A 26774-nucleotide genomic window follows, 5' to 3' on the forward strand; every position below is an offset into this window, starting at 1 on the left:
ACTGGGCTTTCAGTCCTCATAGCTAAAGAAATGGAAAGCATAGCCTAGAATCATCAAAACTTTCTTCAGCACGATACTGCTGGGTCTGTGTGCCTTGTCTCTTGATTTAGATGAGACCTATCAAGGTCCAGGTGGCTGGATCTGGGCTGCTGTCAACAGCACTTGTTTTTTTGAGTTGCTCTCTGTGACTTCAGAGACACCTGCACACCAGTGAGGAGAGGGGAGCTCAGCACCGCTGACCATCGATGTAGCCATCACTGCCACTTGCCAGAGGGTGAACTTCACCCGACTGCCACATAAAATATCACTCATATCACTGAGCTACATCCTGGTGGACAGCATTAAATCTGTGACTTCCAAATCTGTTTCTGAAGCCTCCTGCATCCCTAGCCGTGGATAACCATTAGCTTCCACAGGAAGAGATCAGATGGTTCTGGACCTGAAAGGGGAATTTCACAACTGTTAGAGCTTACAATGAGTCTCAAGAACTCTATTCCAGAACTGCAAATTTTTTTATACCTGTAGTCACTTAAAAATTAGGAAGAGCAGTATGATTTTGCAAAATGTCTTGTCACCTAGATGATATTTTTTTGGGACATTTCCTAAGTGGTTTAAAATATTCTATCAAGTATATGTATTATATTCTATCAAGTATATGTTTACACTGGGCTTTGCCAAGATGGTAACACAGATATCCTCTTGGAAGAGTTTAAGCTGTAAAGCAAGGGAGTGATTTTCTAGAGAGCTACGTGGGCATGTTAATTGCCAAGGTTAATAAAAGAGAGATCTCCACGCACCTTAATTCTTAGATGTCCAAATGGAAAGACTTTTATGAGGACTCTAATTTCCAGGGATGCTTGTAAAAAGGTAGCTCACTTTGGGCACTCTAAAATTGAATATATTCAAATCAATTGCAGTCTTAATAAATAGATTAGAAAATGATGAGAGGTACTGGCCAATTCTTTTCCTCTCTCTGATAATGCTGGATTTTACCTTAGTGTTATGTAATTTTAAAAAACCAATGAAGACAACAAGATGCTATTTTTAGACATCTCAGACATGATCAAGGAGTTAAAATAATTTTTTTTAAACAGGGTTTTTATAAGGATGTCAAAACCACTAACCCCTCCTCTACCCTTGTATGCCATATCACCTAGTCTGCAAAAAGAAGGACTGAAAAGCATCCAGACTTCTAAAAACCACCAACTGGCTCTAGCCCGGACAGGTAAGTGAGTAATTTACTCACCAACCAAAGGATTGGCAAAGGTCCTGCCATGACAGCAACCTTCTCCCTGCTCTACATATCCTGGCTCTCTACCTATCCCAGTCCTAACCTGCTGGAAAGGAGGAGCTTTGCTCTGTCCCTTCCTTATTTATAACTTGTTGGGAGCTGGGAGGGAGGGAGGGGTGAGCTGGCTGTGGTGCACCCTGCAGCTGCCTGCCGGTGCCAGCCTCGCAGTCAGCACCACAGATGCCTCCGGAGCAGCGCGGGGGCCGCCTCCGCGCCCTCGCCTTCCTCTGGCTGTGCGCGCTGGTGGAAGCAAAGACCAGAACCTACTACCTTGGGATTGTGGAAGAGAACTGGGACTATGCACCATCTGGGAAAAATCTGATCACAGGGCAAAGCCTCCTAGAGGACAAGTAAGTGACTGGGGGCTTGGGTAAGCTGGAGGTGTACCAGCAACGCCAAAACAAAATCAGTTCATGTGGCCATTCTGCGGCAAATGTCTTAAGATGGCCTTTTCCTTGTTTTTATTCTGATGATGTCACAGGTGGGAATTCAGTTTCAAGGCAAGACTAGACTTTGATTTCTCTTCCATTGTGGTTGATTAAGCAAGGGGATAGTTAGCATGCATTTGAAGAGTTAATATTTTTTAAAAAGGTATCAAGTACGGGCTCAAAATCCCCTACCTGTATTTCATAGAGATGGAGGTATCCCTGGGTCTTGGTATCAAAAAGCAAACTGCAGGTTTGCTATAACCAAGCACAGTCTTTGCAGTAAAACACAAAACTCTGTTTACTGGCATTTTATGTAATTTGAAGTATTTCCCCTGATAAAATTTGGGAAACTTGGTAAGATATCATGAAATTCAGATGTGTATGGTACCTACGAATGGGATACAAGTCCCTATGGTCAGAGAGAATTCCTGGTGATCTCTGAAACTGGGGAGCGCAGGTGAGTGCTGTGATGAATTCTGCCTTGGCCAGTGAAACCTGGCTGGGGCTGGCTGTGTGTTCCTCCCAGAGCAGGAGAGCTGGCCTGGATGTTCCATGGAGATGGCTCCGATGCCTGGTGCCTCTCTAAAGAATCATTTGGGTGGAAGGGACCTCTAAAGGTCCTCTTGTTCACCTTCCCTGCCATGGTCAGGGTCATCTTCAACTAGGTCAGGTTGCTCAGAGGCACATCCAAGGTGAATTTGAATGCTTCCAAGGATGGGGCATCCACCACCTCTCTGGGCAATGTGTGCTTGTGTTTTACCACCTTCATTGTTAAAAACCTTTTTCTTACTTCTGAATCTACTCTCTTTTTGTTGAGAACCATTGCTTCTTACATCATGGGATTCAAATGTGTGGGAATATTTTTAAGATTTAATTGATATTTTGACACACTAGAGGTATTTTGGGGATCTCTCCTCAGTGTCTAGGTTTGGGATTGGAGTGGGAGCTGTGAGGAAGTGAGGAGGTCCTGGTCTCTGTCCCAGGTTTGGAGGCTCACTGGGAGCTAGATGCTGCCTCCCAGAAGCTAGAAATGGAAATGTGCTCTCTGACTTTTCAGGAAATCCCAAGCAAGTCTGCACATGTCTCTAGTGGTAAGTAATTTCAGAATCACTCTCAGATGAATTTCACAAAAGAAACTATTTTGTCACAAGAAGGAGATGAGAAAGACTTTTATTTTTCAACACAAATTTATGCTTATGCTCTTAATAGCTAGAGGTCCCAGATGGCATCCAAGTCAATAGCTATTACATTTATAGGTAGAATTAAGGTTAATAGTTTGTTCCCAGCCCATGAAAACAAGCTTTACTGGCAAAACTGTTCTTAATTTATATTAAATGCCTGAATTTCTCACTTTCCTAACCTTTGTAGCAAAGGATAATTTTCTTCACTCAATAAACTAGATCTCTTACTACAGAGCAGTACAGCATTAACTAAAGAGCAGCTACTTATAAATCCACTTCAACTGAGAGGTATTCAATAGATAGATACCACAGAATGATTGGAATCTGTTCTGTAAATTGTACTTTTGAGGCTGTGTGCACTTTGTGCTCCCTGAACATCAAGAGGCACATTTACTTTTAAGTTTGTGACATAAATGCATTTTTTTTTTACTAAATGGCAACACAGGGATGGAAGATACTTTATGTCTTCAGTCATCATGGCAATGTAATAATTACAGAATGCTAATTACAAAAGGTTTACCCACAGAGGATTTTAATCTAGACTGCACATTCAAAGCTGGAGAGATGTTTGTCACAAACTCCCTACATGCAAAATAATTAAGTGATTTTTGTTATTTTACTCCATTTTTAAATCCTGTTGAATTGAGCCAGTATTAAGTGCTGTATTCTGGAATAATAGTATCTGCATAGGCATGTGGGTTAAATGGTGAACCAGAAATAGCTATTTTGACTATTCAGCTCTTTAGGATAATCTCTAATGTAAATTTAAAACAGTATAATAATGGGCTACTTTTCAGCTAATTAATTGGTTCCTACGGAAATTATATAAAAAAATTAGTTCATTAGCAAAGTTTAAGGATCAGTTTCCAGGTAGGGATAGGAATGCCTTTTGAGCCATCTTTGTTCTGCAAGCAGCAGCACTCAGGCTCGCTGAGCCAAGCACTTCTCACCTTGTGAAGCAGCCTCACAGCACCCATCTGATGGGGCACTATCCCAGTTTTATTGAGAGCCAAGTGAAGATAAAGAGGTTGCAGACAAGCTGATTATCTTTAAAAGAATTGATGCATACACAAAAAGGAATGTTGCCTTTGATTCCAGCTAGCCCACAGAGATATAATCAAAACCTCTTTTTCCTCAGTACTTAATGAAAATCCTGAATTAGCAAGTGTGCAATGGAAAGTGTTACATTACCTGGATCAGATAGCGACATTTAAGAGATGATTTTCAATGTTGCTTGCCAAAGTCAATAACATCTTCCTCAACCTTTAGTTTTTAGTAGTAAAGAAGATAAAGGGAGCTTTGGTAGCTGATGCATGGAGCTAGACACCAGGTTCTGGCACAGACACAGCTATGCTGCTCAGTTCCTGCTGTGCTGGTGCTGAGCGAGCTGCCTCTGGAGCCAGGAGTCCTGGTGCTGCATCAGAACCTGCCTGGGTGGGTGTGAGCTGAAGACTGCCTCTCATCAGAGCTGATTAGCCCAAATGAGCCCTGTCTTAGCAGAATTATTCTGCTTGGATGATAATTTTTATTATGCCTAGTCTTACTGCAGTGCTTCAGAGCCAGCCTGCTGCTTGTGCAGGCTAAGTATCTTGCTGGACATCAGTAATGGTAAAGCAAAAAGACTAATGAGGTTGTTCACCTCTTCCCTTTGTCTTGTCTAAGCTTAAGGCCTCAAGCTGTTCTACTAACTCTCATAATTTGGAGTGTTGTGATTAAAACCAAGACATTTCACTCTCTGTTCTCCCTTCAGAAATTAAACTTACATTTTCTGGAGCACACAGGGCTTTGGAAATCACAGGTCCAGATGATGGCCACTGAGCGTAGGTGAGCTGTGAAGGTGGTCAGCATCCCTTCCCACCTGACACAGCTGCTGGAAGAGCTGACATCATTAAACCATGCTCGACTAGACACACAGGGTGCAAGTGCTGACAGTGCTGCTGGATGTGCTGCAGATCCCAGTGGGATTTTGTGAGTTAGGGTATGGGTATTGCTGCTGCAGGAGGATGAGCCTGGATGTTTTCTCTTTTCTTTAATGGTCACGTGGAAAATGGCCTTCTAAGAGGAAAATATACCTAAGTGTTGTGGTTTGACATCCACCAGTTATTCTTTCCCCACTGAAACTCAGCCCTCGGGATTAAAGTTTAGTTGATATTCCCTTGAATTTACCTTGAAATCAGTTTATATGATGAATGCTTAAATCTTGCTCTGCTGGTGGTAGATATTAGTAAATTTCGCCTGATGGAGCAGCTCCTCTCTTCTCTTTAGGCCACCAATCCTACATTTATTTATCTGGGCCAAGTCTTGCACCCACCAACACTAACGGGTGGTTTTTTTTAGCATAGCATCAAACACAGTTTGTGCAATTTGCCTGTGAGGAGATCCCACCCAGAGGAATGACGGTGAAACTGTCGTCACAAATGCTGCACTAATGGCTGAGTCATTATGAGGCCAAATAACCCAATTGCAACAGCAGAGATGATCATTGTGGGAAGGGTCAACATCAAAAGGGTATTTGAGGTGAAACCCTGGCTCTAATGAAGCCTGAGAGGAGCTTTGTTACTGACTTCAGGGGCAAGTTTATTGTAGGAGGAAAGCTATCATACCACACCAGTGACACCACAGAGCCTCATCTAAGATTTCATGGATTTTATTGACCTCTGTGTCCCATGTGGGTCAGAAAAAGCCTAAAAACATCCTTTGAGGGCTTTATGTCTCTGTCTTTTGAGAACACTCAACTTTGTTGTTTGACGCTTTGCGGTCAGGGCGCCATTTAGAAAGGTGAGTTGGCACTACTGGTTCCCCTTCCCTGGCCGTCCCTCAAGGACAGATATTACACTGGCCTGAGCACGGAGTCATGGTTTCTTGGAGGGTTACCTTCAACAGGTTACATGACCCAGGGGTTAAAACAATTGTGGTAGTCTGAAGCCCAGTCCAGGCACTGTCCTGGTTTACTTCAGCCACAGGAAAAATCAGGAACTTTGAGGAAATAAAATGGTTATAGACCCAAACCCAGAGTGTGTAAAGAGGATAGAGAGTAAAGAAGGTTTCAGCATCTACAGATTTTAGGGAATAAACTTATAAAGATGGTTGTTTAAACCATAATGATGGTTATGAGTGTGAAGTCTATGGGACTTCAATGGAACAACAACAATAAAAAGAAATTTTTAATTTGCATGCATTTGCACCCGGGAGTGTACAGTAGGTACAGTAGGGAGTGTTCACCACAGGAGAAAATTTGGGACTCCACATCTAGTAGTTATCCTGAGTGCTGTTTTTCGTCCCTCAGTGGTGATTACAGCAGCAAACAAACTCGGCTCCTCAATCTGCGAGGATCTGTCTCCAGGCTACTGAAGAGCTGTTTGCTTGGCCATGCACAAGGTGTCTTCTCATTTCTCAGTGCTCACTGTCACACCATGTTCATGTAAGCACCTCTTGGAAAACACAACCTCTGTTAGGTTGTAGCCTTCAGATCAAAGGTAACACAAACACATTAAAAATTATGGCAAAACACGTCTTCTGTGTGATAAAAAAAAATGAGTGTAGAAATTGCACTTCACACACAGATCTACCTGGAAATGGCAGATTGTCTGCATGTCTAGTCTTGATCTGAAGTAGAATCTACGTGACACTCTTGTTTTACTCTTTCTCTCTGTGGAAGAGTTGTATTGCTTGTCATTGCAGGGAACTGGATGTCTATAATGATGTTTACACTTGTTTTCAAGAACTAGAGTTTATTCCCTGTTAATAATTCACTGTTCCACTCAGATGCATTTCCAACTTTTCTTGGAACTTTGGAAGTGCTGAGGGGGGTCAAGCACCAAAATGAAATCACACACAGAAATGAAAGCAGGATTTGCATATCTTTCTCAGTCAGAACAAGACTTTTAATGCCAATTATCTCTGTATGTAATCTCAAGACTGGCCTGACTGCAGGAGATGAAAAGGAATTTAGGAAGTTTGCACGGGTACTGCCCCAGAGGATGGAGTATTCCCCTTTACTGTAGGAAGAAAGGCGGTCTGAACATCATGACTTTATGGACATGAAGTGCAGGCTGATAACTGAGTTGGAGGGAAATAGTTAAAATTTAGAGGAGCAGCTCTTACATCTGCAGATCATAAAGATGGAAGAGGTTCAGACAGTACCATCACAAAGCCACCAGGAGTATGAAGCAGTTTGAAGTGATCAGGAGAATATGAAGAGGCAGGGAGAAGCTTTGTCTTGTGACAAAAGAGGAACGACAGATAGGAAACATTTTGGCATTCAGTCCAGTGTGGATATTCCTTCTGCAAAAGGACTGTAAGCACTGTAATGTGAAGTACAGCAACACTTGTAAAGAGGCAAGGAGCTACCAGCTATTTGGGAAGGCTGAGGTGGGCCCCCAAAATTCTCCAGGATGAAATGGGACAGCCTGGGCCCCTAGAATGGGACTCAGAACAACCTGAGTGCTCTGTTTTCAGGTACTGAGGGCGACCAAAAGGATGTGCTGAAAATACTTCTCTGCACACACAGATCACCTACACTGTGAGTGGCTGCAGCTGATACCCACTGCACCCATTTGAATAGTCCTTCTTTCAGAAAGTGCCACTAAAAGACTTCTTTTCCTGACTTTTAGACGGCTTTAAGTAGGAGGCAAACACAGATCCAGATATCATAGCATAGCTTTAGGCACTGGCACTTTCTGAGTGCCTAAGCCTAGAGGGTTTTCTCAGAGGTTTTGAGAAACTAACTGACTTTGATCACTAACTGGATTTTGGGATCACAGTCTATGCATTAAAAGAGGCTAGGCTCATGTAAAGTATTTGACAAAGCCTGACTAAGAAGTGTATTTTTCTGGGGTACAATTCTCCTTCTTCAGAAGACACAGTGCACAGGGGTGTTATGAGAGAGTGTGCAGTGTTGTCTGGACATAAAGACACTGTCATCATAACGAAAGCATGGTGCTACTGCACCAAAATGTTTGGTGGCTGGTGAAATTGGAAAAAAAACTGAGGAAAAATATCTCCTGAAAATAGGGACTTTCTGAAAAAAATGGATTTGGTATTTTTCTAGAGAAAATTTCTTACAATCTATTTTAAAAAATCAATTCATAATTCAAATTAGGACATAGCCATGTGAATACATTGCCATGAGGTAAGGAAGCATGTGCATTTACACTGCACTCCTACTGACACCACCTCCTACTCTGTGGCAAACACTCTGGTAGCAGCTCTTCCCCCAGGCGATAGAAGGTATCTTCTCCTTGGTGACTGTGGTGTGACTTGCCAGGTCTTGCTATGTCCACAGACTACAGACGTGCTAATTCACTGAAAATTCAAATTTCCTGGCAACTCATTCCTTAACCCTGTTTTTGGGGTGTATTTATCTGGCATACATTATTCTGTGAAGAAGCAGAATGAGAAGCTTCTGTCCCTTCCCCTCCATCCTACCCCACTGTTTCTGCCCCAGCAATATTGGCAATGTTTTAATTGCTGCCAAAACTTGTGGCTTCTTATAAAGTGCACATTTCAAATGAGAAAGTGTACTTTTTGGAGTCTTCTATATCTGGATCACTTCAGGGGTCTGTTTTAGACAGTGATTGTGGAGGTGTAATGACCACAAGTGGGGGATGTTGTGTGTTATGGTCTCATAGAAATCACAGAATCATAGAAAGGTTTGGGTAGAGGGAGATGTGGATGTTGTGGTGGAGAACTTAAAGCAAAAAATGCCTTTCAACTTAGGTGACATCCTCCACTTTGGTTGCTTGCACTTCACAAAGGAATCTAAACAAAATTTGTGAAGCAAGTGAACTGACCAGTCAAAATCTCACAATAAATATGAAATTGCTTTATTTCTGCCAGTGATACTTCAGAAAAATTTAGTTTGACTTTTTGAGGAAGCATGAAAGTCCAATCAATCTTAAGACGATGAAAAAGCTCATGGTCAATTATGGTGAAATCTGTCATACAATCCCCTGCTTGCTGTGTAGCAAAGGGTTTAACTTCTGCCTTCATTGAATGTTTTAATTAGGGATGAAGATTGTATATCATATTTACCAGGTGTAACATGGAGAAAATTAGAAAAAGGATTTTATGTTATCAGAGATAGGATGAATTGGGTCATCAGTATGATGTTATAGTTAAAAGGGCAAAATTCATTCCCAGTTATGTAAGAAATATTGACTGGGAACATCTCTGGCCCTAGCTGGAATACTTGCCTATTGTGTGTGTTCTTTTCTTTAGACTTCAACAGAAACAGAGAAATGTTTGCTTTCAAAAGAGAGCTTTGCGTAAGGTTTGTGGCCGAAAGAGTGTCGGTGTGCTTGGTTTGTCCAGAAGAAGGGTAGGAGGCAATTTAGTCAATTAACTAAAACCTATGCAAGTGTCTGCATAAAAAATAAGTTTCTGATGGTACGTGGCTCCTTTGATCTGGGAGAGAACTTGACTGGAACCAGTGGTTGGAGTGTGGAGCTGGATGATATTAGACTGCAAATGCAATTTAGGCTTCGAAGGGAGCAGGTATTTAAAAGTTATATTATGTTAACCACTGACCATATGGTGGGTTTTCCATCACTTGAAGTTGCTATAAATATAGACTCTGGAATGTGGAAGTTATACATTTCATGCAAAACGCATTTAATGCTACTCTTCCAGGGAGCCGAGCTGGTTGATTAGAATCTCTCTTATTGGCTTTTGAAAAATCTTAATTTGGTTTTATTTTCCTTCTGAACAAGTCATGCTTTCAGAGGTGAGGTTTCAAACCTTCAAAAGAGGGAGAAGCTGTTAAAATTGAGCAGCTTGAGGTTTGAGTGGCTGGTCCTCAATGAAGGCTTGGAGCAAGTGTGCTAAAGACCAGACCTGCAAGTGGGATGATGGTTACTGTACAGAAAGGGGCTTGGGGACCTGATGTACTCCTGAGCTTTAATTCAATTCCACCAGCCAGGGAATTATTTATCTGCACCGCAAGCACCAGTTATTTGATCAGTTGTTAAGATAGGCTTACCGTCTCTCAAATTTTCCTTTCCCAACACCAGGTTTGCAAGCGTGTATGCGACAAGAGGAGCCAACCGGATAGGACGTGTGTACAAAAAGGCCATTTTTAGGCAATTCACGGATGACACTTACTCCCAGGAGATCCCCAAAGCAGCATGGCTGGGGTTCCTTGGCCCAGTCCTCAAGGCAGAAGAAGAGGATGTCTTTATCATCCATCTGAAAAACTTTGCTTCCCGCCCATACTCTGTGCACCCACATGGGGTCTTCTATGACAAGGACTCTGAAGGTAAAATCTGGCTTGCCTTTTCCTCTCTTTTTCCGTGGAGTAACTAACATCATGGCTACAAGTCTGACTTGTCCCAGTATTTATTGTTACTGACATTGACATCAGAGGACTTTAGATCACCCTCTCATAAACTCATCAGTAATTGCAGCTGATGACTAAAACCAGGAACAGCCACATCTCAAAACTTTTTGCCACAAACTTTCGACACCTGGGATAAACCCAGTACTGAAACAGGTTGGATGGGTCTTTTTGCCTGAATTATTTTTCTGAATCATAACTCACCAAAACATCTTACCTCCTTCTTTCTGCCTCTAGTCTATTTGAACAGATGGAGTTCTTGCAACTAAATGTTTTCCTCTCTTTTAGCCTATAGCAGACATGATCTAATTTTCAGAATCCCAGACCTATGCATGTGTATTTTTGTTAGAGGATTGTGTGGATGTGTCTACATGTGCCTACAGTCAGTATTCTCATCTGTTTCCTGTGAAAAAATACACACTGCTAGATGACAAAATTATAGATGACTGATAAGAGTGAAGAGACTGGGAAGAAATGGACCCTGTTAATACATTTTTAAAAAGTTCATCTACCAATAAAAAATGGATTTTAACTCCCAATATATTTGTGGTGAGATTGACAGAAATTCTGAGTTTTTTCAAAATTTCTCAATGATTCTGTATTTGTGAATGCTGCTATTATTTTATAAATACAAGTTAAAATAGAATAAATTACACATTTATTTAACAAATGCAACTAGGGACATCTAAAGTCTTCCTTTTTCCTTTTTATGTATTAGGAGCACTTTACCCTGATGGAACTGGCGGTAAAAGCAAAGAGGACGACTTTGTTGTTCCCGGTGGAAATTACACGTACACATGGCCAGTAAGGAAAGATTATTCCCCAACTTTGGCAGACTCAAACTGCTTGACTTGGATTTACCATTCTCACATTGACACACCAAGAGATATTGCATCTGGTTTAATTGGGCCTCTGCTGGTGTGTAAAAAAGGTACTGAGCTAGCAACACTGATAGAGCAAGCCCCTCTGCCAAGCTTGGCATCTTAACAGTCATTTTTGCTTACAGGTTTAAACATGATGGTCTAGAGTCTATCCCTACATAGCCCATAAAAAGGGGCAAGGAATAGATGGGCCATTCCAGGAGCATCCCAGGGTAGGTATTGTAGCTCTGGGACACCCCCCTTCCTGCTCCCCTTTGGCTTCAGATAGATTTGCCTCGGCTGGTGGAGGGACTGCAGCATGCTCTGTGACCATCCCGTCGTGGCCGAGACCAGAAATAAGTATTCCCAAACTGGGGAAGTTTCAGGATCAACAAAGGACTTACTACTCAGGAAATCAAATTAGAGCTGGGTGGGTGAATTTGGCTTTAGCATTTACATATTTGAAAGCACAATCTTTGTCATTTTTTCCACATAGAGAATATGTATTTATTTTTGTTTACAAGTTATATCTTACAACCTTATGGGGATGTGCATGGAACAGCCTGTCCTGTGTATTTTACAGCCTGCTAATGTTGTGCTGGACCTCTTCATCAGCTAAGTCATTGCCACTTCTTCCCCTGGGCACGTGTAACTCTGCCACTCCTTTTCAGTAACTCCCAGAGTACAAAATCAGCCCTGATTTCATACGCAGTACTTCTAAGTGAAGTAGGTTTTATATATGAAGAAGAGAAAGACTTTAATGTGGAAAAGACAAGCCCGGTTTCCAGCTTAACTCACACAATTAAAAATGTCTCCGATTTACATTCTCCTCGAGAGCCTTTGAAATCCACAGAACTGAATATATGACACTGAACTGATAACTACAAGATAACACGTGAAGCTAGGAGACAGCATATTCCAAACAATCCTAGCCTGAAAGCCAGATTATCTGCATGTTTGGCCTTTAATCATGAAGGAGGATATCTACATGACGTAGTCCTCCAGCTGGTGGTGGCGGACACAGGACTGAGAGCAAAACTCTCTGGGAGCTTTCTCCCAGAGAAGGCAGATGAAAGGACAGTTTTCACGGGATCAGTGATAGACTGATTGGAATGAAGGCTACACTTGCCAGTGGATAATAACAGACTACTCAGTATCACCAGTCCTACGGTCTCAGGTTCCTCCCCATATAAATATGGGGATAAAGATGTTGAACTTAGCTGGAATAAATTCTGTTCATCCTGTTTTCAGCCTTTTAAAATTTAAGTACCTAGTCCTAGATAACTCTCGTGGGCTCCTTGCCAGTCTGTGGACAGTGAGCCACATTTAGAGGGCCACTCTGGGGGTACGATTGAGAATTCACTTCAGTGCTACAGAAACGCAGGCTACCACTCACCACTTCCTAATTCATTGTTAAAAAAACATGAGTCACTGGTTTCTGGACAGATCCAGCTCATGACCTGGCTCACTGTGCAGGACCACAGATGCTAAATGACATTGACTAAGGGGACAGGATTGTGTGCAATGGGCCAAAGAGTGGGGAAATGGGACAACAGATATTGGCAGGTGCTTGTGCTCATGTCAGACCAAAGAGATACTGAAATATCAGCTTGACTTAGCTTAGCTTTGCCTTCTGGAGGCACTCACCTGTTCAAAGTCTGCTGGAGCAAGGCCAAAATGCCTTAGAAGAGCAAAATTAGGTGAAATTCATCCTGCCCCGCAGACTGTAGGCAAAGAACTGTATTTCCTCGAGTGTGCCAAGGTTATTGTAATTTTTAAATTCAATCCCATCCCAGGCTTTTTTTATCACTTTCCTTTTCGTTTGCAATTTAGGAACTGCAGATGAGACCACAATAGAAGGGACTGGTGCTGCTAATGCTTTTGCCCTGATGTTTAGCATTGTAGATGAAAACTTCAGCTGGTACCTCGATGAGAATATAAACACCTTCTGCTTAGAACCAGACACAGTTAACAAAGAGGATGAAGGTTTCCAGACCAGCAACCGAATGCATGGTGAGAAGGACTTTTGAATAAATGGTGACCTACAGCAGTGACCAGGCTCTTTTCAATACAGGAGGACCCTGTGATGTCTGTCCTTTATCTGTGTCAGCAAGGAATGGGTCAGAATGTTGAAGTAATGTACTGATAAAAACCTCTCCCTAAAAACAGAATGACACTCGCAGAAAGGAGATTTGGCTTTCAGGCCCAGCTCTGACATTTGTTTAACATTTTATCTTAGGCAACAGATTTTTGTCCAGCTGTGAAAAGAGCAAAGAAAGTTGCAGGGCAATTTGAGGTGTGTGTATTGAAAGAATTCTCAAAAGGCTTGTGGATGTTGGGCTGGCTGGTATAACCACTCCTGCCCTTCAGAGATATACTGGCCAATGGTACTTTGTGTTATTTGGACATTTGGTGTAAGAAGATGATTCCAGATATTTCTGTATATTTTGTTTGTTCCAGGGAGCCTAGGAATTAAAATATTTTGCAAAATATGAGTCTCATTCTCCTAGAGTCCTGATATATTCTCAGATGTAGAAGCTAAGGAAGACAGAGCTGACTACACTGATTTGACTGATAAAATTTTCAAATCTAAATTGCTTGTGCCTGGCATATAATGGTGTATTTATGACGTAGGATAAGAGGAAATAGATTTCAGCCATGCTAAATAGCTGCAGAACAAGTTAACTTCATTATCAGGCCTTTTTGGTGATGACTTGGCCTTTGCAACATCTTGATATTACCCAGGATGTTTTTCACAGACACAGACAGATAATTTGGGACATTTGATCATACAGAGCAGTAAGACATATGTTCAAAATGCTACTCCTTAGCAATGGGACCAGAGTCACTTTTCTTTCACCTCTCATAAAGTCTCATGCTTTTGTTTTTAGCAATTAACGGTTATATATATGGCAATCTCCCCGGCTTGGAGATGTGTGCTGACACTTCCATGTCCTGGCACTTGTTTGGCATGGGGGCTGAGATAGACATCCACGCTGCTTATTTCTACGGGCACACGTTCACCAGCCGAGACCAGAGGGCCGACGTGGTCGGTCTCTTCCCAGCGACATTCATCACGGCGGAGATGACCCCGGGCAGCCCCGGGAGGTGGCTGATAACCTGCCAGGTCAATGAGCACCTACGAGGTACGCTGCCATAGACCTCCCTCATCAGCCTCTGCTTTGTTTGGAAGGGAAAACTGGGAGATGTTTCCAGGCAGAGCAGGATTTGGCGCTTTTTTTGCGTGACTTTGCAACTGTTTCGCCAGACAAACATCATGATCATGAGTTTAGTCACCAGAAATGATACGTGTTGGGCCAAATCTTCAGCTAATATGAATGACTTGGCCATGTAACTCATGTGAGGAAGACTTGCTAGACCCAGCACTGTCCCCATGATTCCTAGGTAAACCCAAGATTTTGATGAGCAATGAGAGGAGTTTTCAATACTCATTTTTCAACATAGTTTTTTTGTTGTAGATAAGTACTTGCATGCTAAAAAAAAAAAATCATGCCAGCTGAACACTTTGTAGCTTTTTGCTTTATGGAAATCAGGCAAAACTTGGCAGTGTTCTCAGAAACCATTATGTGCAGGGATTTGATGATGATGTTGTGATATTTGTGTGGTGCAAGACCCTGAAAGTGTGTATCATAAACTAGGAGTCATGGCAGCAGGCAATCTGTAGTTATCACAGCAGAGACGAGTTGGGAGAATTTTTCATATTGATTCCAGTGGGCTTTGCATCAGGCAAAACAGACTCGATTCTGGCGAGCAACAAATAGCTTCAGCAGAAATAACCAGTCTGTATTTCAGTGGAAGTCACGGGGAGATGATGCTATTTGGGAGATATCTGCAGGCACTCTGACCTCCAAAATCAGTCTATCATCATTATGGAGATTAAGAAATTGAGTAAATAAGTCCACTAAAGAGTGTCATTCATGTCTATGGGTTTCACCTATTGCATAAAGTGTACCACCTTGCAAAGGAAGGGCATTGGTATCTGGCCGGTTGTAAGCAGAGAATATATTTTGAAATAGAAATTTACTGTAGTAATTGCTTCCAATCCATGTAGCTCCCAGAGAGTTTCGAATTTACATTTGTATCCATGAGATTGCTGACTCTGCAGATGGTCAGGCACTGTCTCCAGACTCTTTCTTCTCCCAGGTGGCATGGAGGCGCTATACGATGTTCAGATCTGCCAGAAAAACCTGTCTCACTCTTCCCCAATCAGTCATAAGAGACGATACTACATTGCTGCTGAAGAAGTGCTCTGGAATTACGGGCCTGACGGTTATGATAAATTCACTGGGCAGGGTTTGAACGCCACTGGCAGGTAAGATTTCTTGTCAACTCCCATTGTGCTTTAATTTCAGGAGTCTGTGTGCCACTGCCCCAGTGATTCACATGGGCTAGGTCCTGCACTGTCATTAGTTTTAATTGAAGGGGGCAGGGAGGAATGGATTTAAACAGCCTAGTCAGGAAGCTGGATGCATAACTGTGATGCTTCAAGGTGCCTTCTGGAAGCACTTATCTTACTCCATTAAATCCATGGGGAAAGTGAGGCACGCCAAGTTCAACACAGTTAATGACCCTTCATCAAGACTCTTCAGGCAGCTTTCACACTTACAATCAGTGCAGTTCAGAGGTGCCACAGTGGCAGAGTTTTCCCTCCTGATATGACTGATGGAGACAAATTGCATTATAGTGTCTCCCAGAAAAGCCAACAATGATTAGACACACATTGTGCACAGTTCTTGCCTAAGGTAAGTTGATATAAATGTCTTCCTAAGAAAATCAGGGTTAAACATAAAAGTCTAATGTACAATGAATGCTCATTTGTTGGCTAATTCAAACCAGTAATACCTTTCTTTGTGTGCTAGAAAAGTGTATGCTGATTAGTAACTTGGGGGGATAATTTCTCCTTCGTCGGGAGTAATAATTTTTTCTGAAATGAAGGGTTCTGCTTGAACTTTCAATTATTTAACCAGTCTGATTTGCTAATTCCACAGTGAATCTGCAACATATTTTACACAAGGGACTGACAGAATAGGAGGGCAGTACTGGAAAGTTCACTATGTGGGATATACTGACGCAACGTTCAGTAAGAAGACGTGGTCAGAGGACATGAAGCACCTGGGAATACTTGGTACAGTGAATATTTTCCCCTCCTGTCATTACATCAGGTTTGAATGTAGAACCATCTGGACTGAGAGGGGAATTAACTGCAAGCAGCTCTCTCTTCTTTTGGTGGAAGTATGCTGGAGAGCAGTCCTAATACCTTCCCTCACTTTGTTTTTTAAGGCCCTGTTATAAAAGCTGAGGTGGGAGATACAGTACTGGTTACTTTTGCCAACAAAGCCAGAAGAAGCTACAGCATTATGGCCCATGGTGTAAGCTTCAGCAAGCTGTCAGAAGGTGCTCCCTACTTAGATGGTAAGTTTTGGCTGCACTACTGGATCATCACCTCTAGAATACTTGAGCCCAAAAATCTGCTGCTGAGCTGTGCAGGTTTGCCTTTTCATGGATGCTAAGGCACAGAAAGGATGATTTGATTAGTTTGCAAGTAATCTTCATGTCACAATCAATGGGACTCCACAGTCTGCAAATGTGATGGTTCTTCTCCTTGGATATGTGCCAGATATGATACCTAAAACTAGCTGAGGCCTATGTTGAACAAAAGTCCCAAGCACAATCCAATTTCTATTAATTCTTATCTAATATTGCTCAATTTCAAGGAGTGAATCTCCTCTGGACACACTCCAGAAATGATGACTCTCAGGATCTGGCTTGATGGCCCTGCTATAGTTATCCACATGTTCTCAGCTGCATCACTCCCAGTTCTCTAATCCAGGCTGGCCATTGCCCTTGCTTTACTGTCAGGATAGTCAGTTTCAAAAGGCAGCTTTTATCTGATTTCCCTGGAACATATCACAAAGCAGTGATAATCCTTATTCATTCTCAGAGACACATACATGCTGAAATGGAACATTTATTAAATTCTTCCTCTCATTTTGTGCAAGGACAGGGTCTTATCATCTAAGTTTGACTATTGAATGTTAAATATCATGTTAATTGGTAGGCATCTTTTACAGTCAGTGACAAGAAGGCCCTCTGGAGATGTGATTCTGTCTCCACCAACCACAAAAGTCTAGAGTTTGAGTTAGGGACTAAGCTTGAGATGGCCCAGTTAAGGTGAGGTGAATCCCATTTATAGCATCTACAGAGATAATTCTGTGGTCTCTGAAAAAGTGCATTTTCAACACTGAAGAGGAACGTACTTTTCTTGTTGTCTAAAATGCTTTGTTTCCACTACAACGCATCAAAAGAAACTCATGGGACATAATCCCTCTTTTGAAAATTGTGCCGAGAGAGAATTAGGTCAACATGTAAAACTCATCATACAACAAGATCAATGCAAAAGGCTTTATTAAATTGTTGTCTCTTGTTCCTGACCTTGTAACTCAACAAATTCACCAGGAGGCAAAACATAAAAAGCAACTGGCTTGAGTTCAGCCTTGGAGTTATCTGCACAGATCCTAATGCCACCCATGTCAGAGATAATTCTCCAATGGAAGTGCAGCTTCCTGCTTGCAGAGCTGTTGGGATTTCATTTATCAGTCCCTGGTAGCAGTGCCCTTCAGCACTGCACACTTCTGTGCGTAGCAAAATCTACCCAAAACTGCAATTCAGCAGCCAGGTGAGCTGGCACTCCTCTGGGTCTTTAGAGAGAAACCTGACTCTAGATTCATAAATAATCTGCCTGCCCCTTCTTCTCTCCTTTTAACTCTTGTGCCATGGATTTCCATTTCATCTATCTACAGGTGTATACATGCAGAAATCCTGTAGGTATACATGCAGAGCCTGTAAGCTTATGCTGAGGGTAAATAATTTTTCAGAGCATGTCTAGTGCAGCTTACTCATGTGAAATACTGTAAATAAAAATACTTACATCTAGAGATATCTGCAGATATATGGGGTTTTTTTCAGCGCTCTCAGGAAATACCCTTGCATGTTGCATTTGGCACTTGTTAGTCTCAGAGGGCTTTTGACTCCAAGTCAATGTCTGCCTCATTGAGAACTGTTGCAGGATGAATCCAGTAGTATTGGATACTGTGCAAGCTATAGTCTGTTTTCTATTGCAGTTTGCAGCAAATAGCTATGCTCAGATGCAATACTGCTATTTTCACTTGTGTCTAAGTTTCTAAGATTTTCTTGGATTACTAGACACTGAGTGTGCTGAGAAAATATAGATAATGGGTGCTTAAGTGTCAAAGACAATCTAAATCCACCCTTTGCATAGCAGCAGACAATGGCCCAAATCCTTTAAAAGTAGCCTCCAACAAAGAACAATATCATCCACTCTGGAGATGCTGACAAAGGCTCCTGTGCATTGCTATAAAATCAAAAACAAACAATTACCAGGATCAGATTTGTTTTGAATTTCTAAAGAGCCACAGCTCTAGCTCCACTCAATAATGTAACTGATTTGTTGGTTCTTAATGAAAAGCAGAGTCTGAGTTTGTGCCACAGATGAATTCCATGATAGGGCAGGTAAGTTACAAACATTAGAGGAATCCATTTAAGCACCAGGATGAGCTCTGCATGTCTTGTCTGATTGAATATAATCCAGATAATCCAACGCAGCGTCGGAAGGTGTCTGAGTGGAGCAGATGAGCTTGTTCTGCGGGGAATTGGCTTGGTTGTCCCCATGGCACAGGCCTCGGATGAGATGTTCCCATGGCACAGCTGCCCAGACTATGGGATGGTGCTCCAGCTGTGGTGGCAGGGGGGGAGCTTCTCCGCAGAAATCTGTAGCTATGCCCAACTTCCATCTAACTCTTGTAGTCAGGGAAACAAAGCCTTCCTATAATCTTGGTGCATCTCAACTTTGTCTCTCCAGGCTACCTGAAGCCAGGAGCCCACGTCAAGCCAGGTGAAACCTTCACATACAAATGGAGGGTGCCTGAAAATGGAGGTCCAACAGAGAGTGACCCCCCGTGCCTGACCTACCTGTACTACTCAGCCACTGATGCTGTCAAGGACACCAACTCTGGCCTGGTGGGACCTTTGCTGGTCTGTCGGAAGAACACCCTGAATCACGACGGGACACAGGTGCCCAACGGGAATGTCTGCTTGTCCCTAAGAGCAGGGTGGTGCACTGGGGGCTCCCATACAGGCAATTTGCCCAGTTCCCAGCTCTGCTTACAGAGATTAAATAAATGTTACTCCTCAGGGTAAAAGCTGATCTAAGGGGATGGTTCAGAAGACAAAATCACCATTCCCTAATATCCTGGCTCTTTCTTAGCTTTTCTGTCTTTTGCATGCAAATAATAACTCTTTTCACACTCCGTAAAGGACACTCTATTCATCCTTCTGGCTGATGAAAAGGTGCCAACTCCTGTCTCTATGCAGACTTAGTATGAAAGTGGCTTCAGGGAAAAGAAAGCTTTGTTATAAAAACCTATTCATTTCTATTGAATAGTCTTTTTTTATGTCTTGTCTTCCCCCTCCTCTACAGAAAGGAATAGACAGAGAATTTTACCTCCTCTTTTCAATCTTTGATGAGAATGACAGCTGGTATCTGAACAAGAATATTGAAGCCTTTACTGGAGATCCAACAAAAGTGGATGAAAATGATGCTGATTTCATGGAATCCAACAAAATGCATGGTACAAAATATCTAATATCTGTTAATGATATCTTTTATTCAATCATGTTAGGAAGATGAGTTGGTTTTATCATTCATAGGTTTCTGAACTGCACTGGAGAGTGAGCTGGAAAGCTGTCAGTCAACTTATGGCCAGCTCCTGATGCCCTTGGAGTGCACATTGAAACTCCAGTCACAATGGCCATGAGTGCATCCATCTACAAATACATTTGGAAAAAGGGAACAGAGCAGTGATTTTAGATACAATACTTAGTTCTGTAAAAAGGCATAATGCCAGAGACAGGTGCAGAAGAAGCCAATGTTCACTAGTGTTTTAAATTTCACTGCTGGTCTTGGCACTGACTCATGCAGTAAAATCTACCTGCCCTGCTGGGCAGTGACCACCTCTAAAAGAGGAGACACAAAGACTAGGGGATTGGCCAGAAATATTTTACAACATCATTTCTGGATGCAAGTATCTGACTTCAGCACGGATCTCCTCCAAGGTATCCCTGGGATGACAAACTTGAGCAAATCACATAACCTACCTTTGCTTTAGATATATATTTTTAGAGAACTCAGGGGCTTTCTGGACCTATTTTATTCTTCTTCTATGAGATGGAACTACCATACTGAAGTTTTGTTCTTTTATAGCATCTTTCACACATTGATCACAGAGAACAATTTGAGGATTAGGGAGTTTTGCCTTATAACGCCCTTGTAACTCAGACTCTTTATGGCCCTCTCCATAGCCTTAATGATGTGGTTATGCATTCTCCAGGCTGAAAGGAGGTACCAAATTTGTGCACTTGGCTGGTGTCTGGGAGGTACACTCAAAAGCTCAGAGGAGGAGTGCTACATCACAATAGCAGAGAGCTATTACAAGATTTTACAGGCTAAAACCAAAGAGGTAGAAGTTCTGAGTTTATAGGAATAGCACTTAGATGTTAATTTGGTGTCCTCCAATCCTACTTTTGCTTCACAAAATGCCCCTTTAGTGACTTGCTGAGTCGTGAGTCTTTGGCCAGGTGGGTGGTAGGAGGTTCTGTAATGCATTCTTGTGGATCTGCTGCTAACCATGATTTTTTCCTTCTCCTCCAGCTGTCAATGGCTACTTGTATGGCAATCTGCCAGGCCTGACCATGTGCACGAATGACAAGGTCTCCTGGCACCTCATTGGGCTGGGCAGTCACTACGACATGCACGGGGTTCATTTCCAAGGAAACACCATTGACCTGAGAGGGACAACAAGGGATGGGCTGGCCTTGTTCCCTCATTTATCAGGGACAGCACTAATGCAGCCAGACCGTGTGGGTATGTTCATGAACTGATTTTGGTTGTGTGGCGCTTGCAGATACCAGTGAGCCAAATTAACAGACAGTGAGATGCTCTGCTCTGCTCAAGGAGGCTGAAAGCCAGGAGAGAGACACTGGGGACCTGGCATAGCTGAGAATTCAGGCTATGGATTAATTTTCTGGGAAGGTGTACATATTCATGTACACCAAAAACCAGAGGCTTTAATGACTTAGGGAAGGGTAGAGCAGCAGGCAGAGAGATAGCTAACATGATGCTCATAGAATTTTATAATTCTCCAAACAGACATTTTTAGAAAAGCAAACTCACTGCCAAGTGGATAGTCAGCATCATTTAAGGTATTTTAGGACTTCAACAAAGCTTTTCAGTAATAGTCTTTAAGAGTTTCTTCAGAAGCTTATACATTAAAGGTACTTTTAAATCTCATGGGTAATCCAGTGATTCATACTTCGAACCAGGAGAGTGTGAGTTGTTTTCTGGAGACACCAAATAATCTTCGTCATATAAAGTACAACATTAGCTTGCTTTGTATTGATGCAACTCTGTGTAAATTAATAGAGTCATCAGGGTTGTACCATCCTGGGGCCATCCATGGCCAGGGCACCTGATAGAAATGTACATTGGAGTTGTGTATGTGCCAGGTTAGACCTCTGTTGCAGATGCTGTAAGACAACTGAAATTTTTCTAACACAAATCCCAAACATTTCCACCATCTGTCAAACTGCACTGTAGATCTCACACAAAACAATTATTCAAAGAGATTATTAATTTTTGGCTAACCTTTTACCAGCAATAACATAAATTGAATGAATTATCAGATCTTTACAATTGTCAATGCTTGTGATTTTATTTTAATTACATATTATTTTATCTCTTTAATCACTATTGCCTCTGAGGTGCAAGAAATAGACTGAGATCTAGTCTGGACAGAGCTATGTTTTTAATTTTGATTATATCACTGACTCACATACAAAGCAGCTGTGAAAGTGCTTTCCTTCTTCACACAGTGCTAGCAGGTGGAGCTGTACAGGAAAACATTACAGTCAGCTTCTGCTTGAGTAAATGGGCAGGAGAGAAGGAGAGTATAAATATCAAATTCTGCCCATGAACATGCCAAAATATGCTCCCACAATCACTACCATTTTTGACCACCAGAGCTACCAAAAAAAAGGGCCCATGGTGGCTTGGCCTTTCATGGAGGGAGTGCAAAGGGTCAGAAAGTTCCAGTTTATCTCAACTGTGCAAATAGATAAATGGTTATAAGCAGGCATTCCTTTACGGTGGGTCTGTATCTGTATTGCAGAGCCCTTCTTCAACCTGATTACACCAGACAAACTGCAGGGGCTCCATGGAGAGTCCCTTGCACTGAAGGCTGGTAAAGTGGCTCTGTGCTCAGGGACAAGGAACCAGCACCTCTGAAACACACCCCTTGTTTCTCCATGCCTTCACTGAGTTTTGCAATGAGCGCTTCCTCCTCCTCTTCCTGTGCTCCTCGTGGGCATGTCTGCAGCATGGGCTCGCTGGCAGTGAGGCTTGCTGGCAAGCTTATTCCTGCTGCCAGACATCTGAGTGCTTTTCAGAGTTTCCTTGGCCCAGCTGATCTAACTCAAATAGTTAGAAGTAATTTATGGTGATTTTTGAGCAAAGATGGAGCAGGCTGCTTTTTCCTATGGAGCAAAACAAGGTCAAGTCCTGCTGGGTCCTGCACTTGGCTCACAATAATCCCATGTAATGCCAAAGACTGCAGACAGAGTGTCTGGGAAACATCTCAGCAGAAGAGGACCTGGAGGTGCTGGACAACAGCAGCTGAACATGATCCAGAGTGTGCCCAGGTGGCCAAGAAGGCCAATGCCATCCTGGCCTGGATCAGCACTGGTGTGGCCAGCAGGAGCAGGGCAGGGACTGTCCCCCTGTACTCAGCTCTGGTGAGATTACACCTCCAATTCTGTGTCCAGTTCTGGGCCCCTCACTGCAAGAAGGACATTGAGGGGCTGGAGAGTGTCCAGAGAAGGGCAACAGGGCTGGAGAAGGGTCTGGAGCACAAGACTGGTGAGGAACAGCTGAGGGAGTGTTCAGCCTGGAGAAAAGGAGGCTCAGAGGGGTTGTTCTCACTCTCTGTAACTACCTGGGTGCTAGTCTCCTCTCCCAAGGGGTACCAAGTGACAGAAAAAGAGGAAATAACCTCAGGTTTCATCAGGGAGTTTTAGTTCATTGGAGCAGGCTGCCTAGGAAGTGGTAGAGTCACAATCCCTGTATGTTTTTAAAAGATTGTAGAGATGGCATTTAGGGACATGGTTTAGTGGTACACTTGGCAGTGGCTTAATGGCTGTCTTGATAATCTTGGAGGTCTTTTCCAGCCTAGAATATTCTATCATTCTATTTAAACATCCTCTTGCTTGACTTTCCATACAGCATTATACATTAGAATTATCTGAGGACAGATCAGAGATGTACACAGGACCTAATTTGTCAAGATGCTTCTTAGGTTTTTTAATTGCTTAAATGCCATGTGCTTTTCTTTCCAGGCACGTTCAAAGTGGTTTGCAGGACTTTTGATCACTTTGTTGGTGGGATGAAGCATCTCTACGAGGTGAGCAGCTGCCGCAGCCCCAGCGGAGCCCAGCAGCAGCGTGGAGCCATGAGGGTCTATTACATTGCTGCAGAGGAGGTGGAGTGGGACTATGCCTCAAATAAGAGCTCAGCACCAAAGGTTTACAACATCAGCAGCTATGAGGAAAGGTACCCAACCCAAAAAACTGTTGTGGGCACAAGACACACTCACAGTGGAGGGGAAACTTTGAAGCACCATTTCATGATGCCAACCTTGTATTTTTAGGAGGAACTCTTTGCCAAACATAATATGAGAAAATGTATTTACAAAGTCACAGCCTCTCAGTTTAGACTAGTTCATGGCCACCAGTTTCAAATGCTTTCATTTCAGAGTGTCTTGTAATGCTGTTGAATTCAAGAAGGCCTCCAAGTTTGTGTTCCAGCCCTGGCTCAACCTTACAATGATGCCCCCCAACCCTCTTCTCTCCCTTACTCTTCCCAGCCTTGCAATCCCAGACTTCTGGTTTTCATAGAGGAGAAAGGCACCTGTTCCAGATGTGAGCTCCTGTAGGCAATGCAATGCAGATGCATGGTGGGGGTGCTGAGTCTGCTTTCCTGCAGCATGGTAGCCCCTAGATCCCCTGAGAAGATCAGAACATAAGTAACCCTGCAACTGAATCACTCCACTGTGTGAGGAATAAAAAACTTGTGAAAAAAATACACATTCCTGATCATATTGCATAGACTGGTCTCTGGTGAAATCAATTACGAACTTATGTCAAAAATAAACCTTAGAAAAGCATCTGTGAAAGTGCTTCTTGTACAGAGGAAGAGGAGTCTGTAAAAAATACACCTGAAGAGTCACAGGTGATGATGTGAGTTTAAAGAAAACATAAACTCCACTGCTGTCAAACGCTGCTGTTGCATACACAGCTCACTATACAGTAAGCAGTATCCCTGGGGCAGTGTTTTGGTTTTATTTAGTGTATTGTGAGCCAGCCTTGCTACTCCCCTGCCAGGGGCACCCCGGAGATGAGCTGCCAGGAGGCGGCTGCTCGCAGAGAGGGTGAAGGCTCAGCTGCACAGCGGCTTGTGAGTGTCCTCTGCCGGCGAGTCAGCCCTCTGGGATCCCATGGGAGCAGCCACACACTAGGGAAACCTGGAAAGCATCCTCTTCCCCGTGCAGAATGAAAATACATTTCTCCTTTTATCATCATGCTGGGAAAGCATCCAGCCTGTGCAGTGCACAGCAGCAGGAGGGAAGGGTAAAACAGCTCCCTCTTATCTCAGATGATGGATCGCATTTGTTTTCAAGCTTTGTTTATCATCTTCCCGTGGCTAATAGCCAAGATAGCAAAAGCAGCCATCATGATAGGAGGATTCAGGATTCCAGGGACAGGCAGTATCTGTTATTGGAGTGAACAATGCTGCTGGAGAGGGCCGCTGAAACCACTCTCATCTCACACTTTACCCCTACTCCAGCTCTGGTGAAGGATTTGTGTTCCCAAAATTCTTGGAGAGTGCATCTTATCCTCAGCTTTACCTGTTTGAAGAGGGTGTGCATTCAGTAAGGATTACCACTCTTGCTATTTGCTATTCAAAACCTCTTGCATCTCTCAGGGCCTTCACATCCATCAGCACATTGGATCAAGCTGTATATTCTCATTGAATCTGTTGTGAATAGCACAACAGTTACTAGCTTTCAGCTATGTACACTTTAGTGCTTTTATTGCATTTTATTTTGCAGCTATGGGCATGTTTTTCTGGGCCAAGCAGAGGACCTGATTGGTTCAAAATACAAGAAGGTGGTTTACAGGGAGTACACAAGTGGCAACTTCACACAGCGCAAAGTGAGGACAGAAGAGGAGGAACACTTGGAAATCCTGGGCAAGTAGCTCTCATGTCTCACAGACCAAGCTGTGCTCAGAAAGAGGATTGCTTTCCAAAACTATGTTTTCTAGCTTTATTAAGATGGAAAATATGGAACAGTGACGCTTATTCCAGGTGTCAGTTATTTTACATGCTATTTATATAGTGTAAAGATCCTTTCCAAATTAAAGAATTAATTCTTGAACATGAATAAGGAGTATCCTAAGGAGTGCTATAATAGCAATTCCAGGATTCACTTTAGCTTCAGAGCTTGTAACATGGGGTAGACTCTTGTAAACAGATTAAGATAATATTAAGGAGATGGATTTGTGTTTGCAATAGGCAAGACATAATTTTACCCATCAGTTCAGGTTTTTTATGGGGTGAAAAGCAGGCAACAACTAGTCATAAAATAGTCATAGAGTTTTAGAATATCATGAGTTGGAAGATCATCAACGTCCAATTCCTGGCCCTGCATGACTCACACCCTGTGCCTGACAGTGCTGTCCAAATACTCCTTGAACTCTGTCAGGCTCGGTGCTGTGTCCACTTCTCTGGGGAGCCTGTTCCAGTGCCCAACCACCCCCTGGGTGGAGAACCTTTTCCTAATACTAAAACTAAGCCTCTCCTGATACAGTTTCATACTCTTCCCTCAGGATAACCTTCTCAGGAATATGTTTACAATTTCCTTTTCTGAAGGACAATAACATTTTGAAAGATTCAAAAGCCATCCTCAGGAGTTTTCCTTAGAAAACAGCTGTTCAAAGACCCGTCTTCAGAGAGAACAATTCTCTTCATTGACTGAAAAGGGATTATTTGTACATACGGAGCTTTTAATCAGCTGAGATAATACAATTTCTATGGCTTTCCTGGAAGAATAGAAAAGCCCAATGCTTTTGATAGAGACCTTGGCTCTACTCCCAGGCCAAGCTATTGAAAGTTTGTTGAATTCAGAAAAGCAGCATTAAACACTGGCATCTCCTGTTTGAATTCAGGGCCACTACTCCATGCCGAGGTCGGTGACTCCGTACTGATCGTATTTAAGAACAAAGCCAGCAGGCCTTACTCAGTAAGTGCACATGGTATAGAAGAGGTTGGTTGTGAAGAACAGCCTGAGACACCAATTACCCTCCCTGGTAAGGCTCCCTTTTTTTCTTTCCCCCCCCCCTTCTTTTCTTTGAGCTACAAAGGCTGTATATAAAAGCATTTTAGCACATTAATGATAATCTCTCTTTCAAACTTGCCCATATCTATATGTTCTCCCAGGCACAATATGTTCAATGCTTATTCAGCTACAGTTC

At 42.7% G+C, this 26774-nt stretch overlaps 1 protein-coding gene across 1 annotated transcript in view; it reads left to right on the plus strand.

Annotated features, from left to right (window-relative positions):
- The first annotated feature begins 1471 nt into the window (after positions 1–1471).
- The window catches only part of HEPHL1 (hephaestin like 1), a 33750-nt gene continuing 8447 nt past the window's right edge, over positions 1472–26774 (plus strand). Inside the window, exons 1-14 of the mRNA XM_063150456.1 lie at positions 1472–1641; positions 9911–10155; positions 10952–11164; positions 12927–13106; positions 13985–14239; positions 15258–15426; positions 16103–16239; positions 16395–16526; positions 18994–19205; positions 19612–19762; positions 20842–21054; positions 23580–23793; positions 25352–25491; positions 26469–26609. Of these exons, the coding sequence (XP_063006526.1) occupies positions 1472–1641; positions 9911–10155; positions 10952–11164; positions 12927–13106; positions 13985–14239; positions 15258–15426; positions 16103–16239; positions 16395–16526; positions 18994–19205; positions 19612–19762; positions 20842–21054; positions 23580–23793; positions 25352–25491; positions 26469–26609 (2572 nt within the window). The remainder of the gene's footprint in view (positions 1642–9910; positions 10156–10951; positions 11165–12926; positions 13107–13984; positions 14240–15257; positions 15427–16102; positions 16240–16394; positions 16527–18993; positions 19206–19611; positions 19763–20841; positions 21055–23579; positions 23794–25351; positions 25492–26468; positions 26610–26774) is intronic.

The sequence above is a fragment of the Melospiza melodia genome, chromosome 2, assembly GCF_035770615.1.
Source record: "Melospiza melodia melodia isolate bMelMel2 chromosome 2, bMelMel2.pri, whole genome shotgun sequence".
NCBI lineage: Eukaryota > Metazoa > Chordata > Aves > Passeriformes > Passerellidae > Melospiza > Melospiza melodia.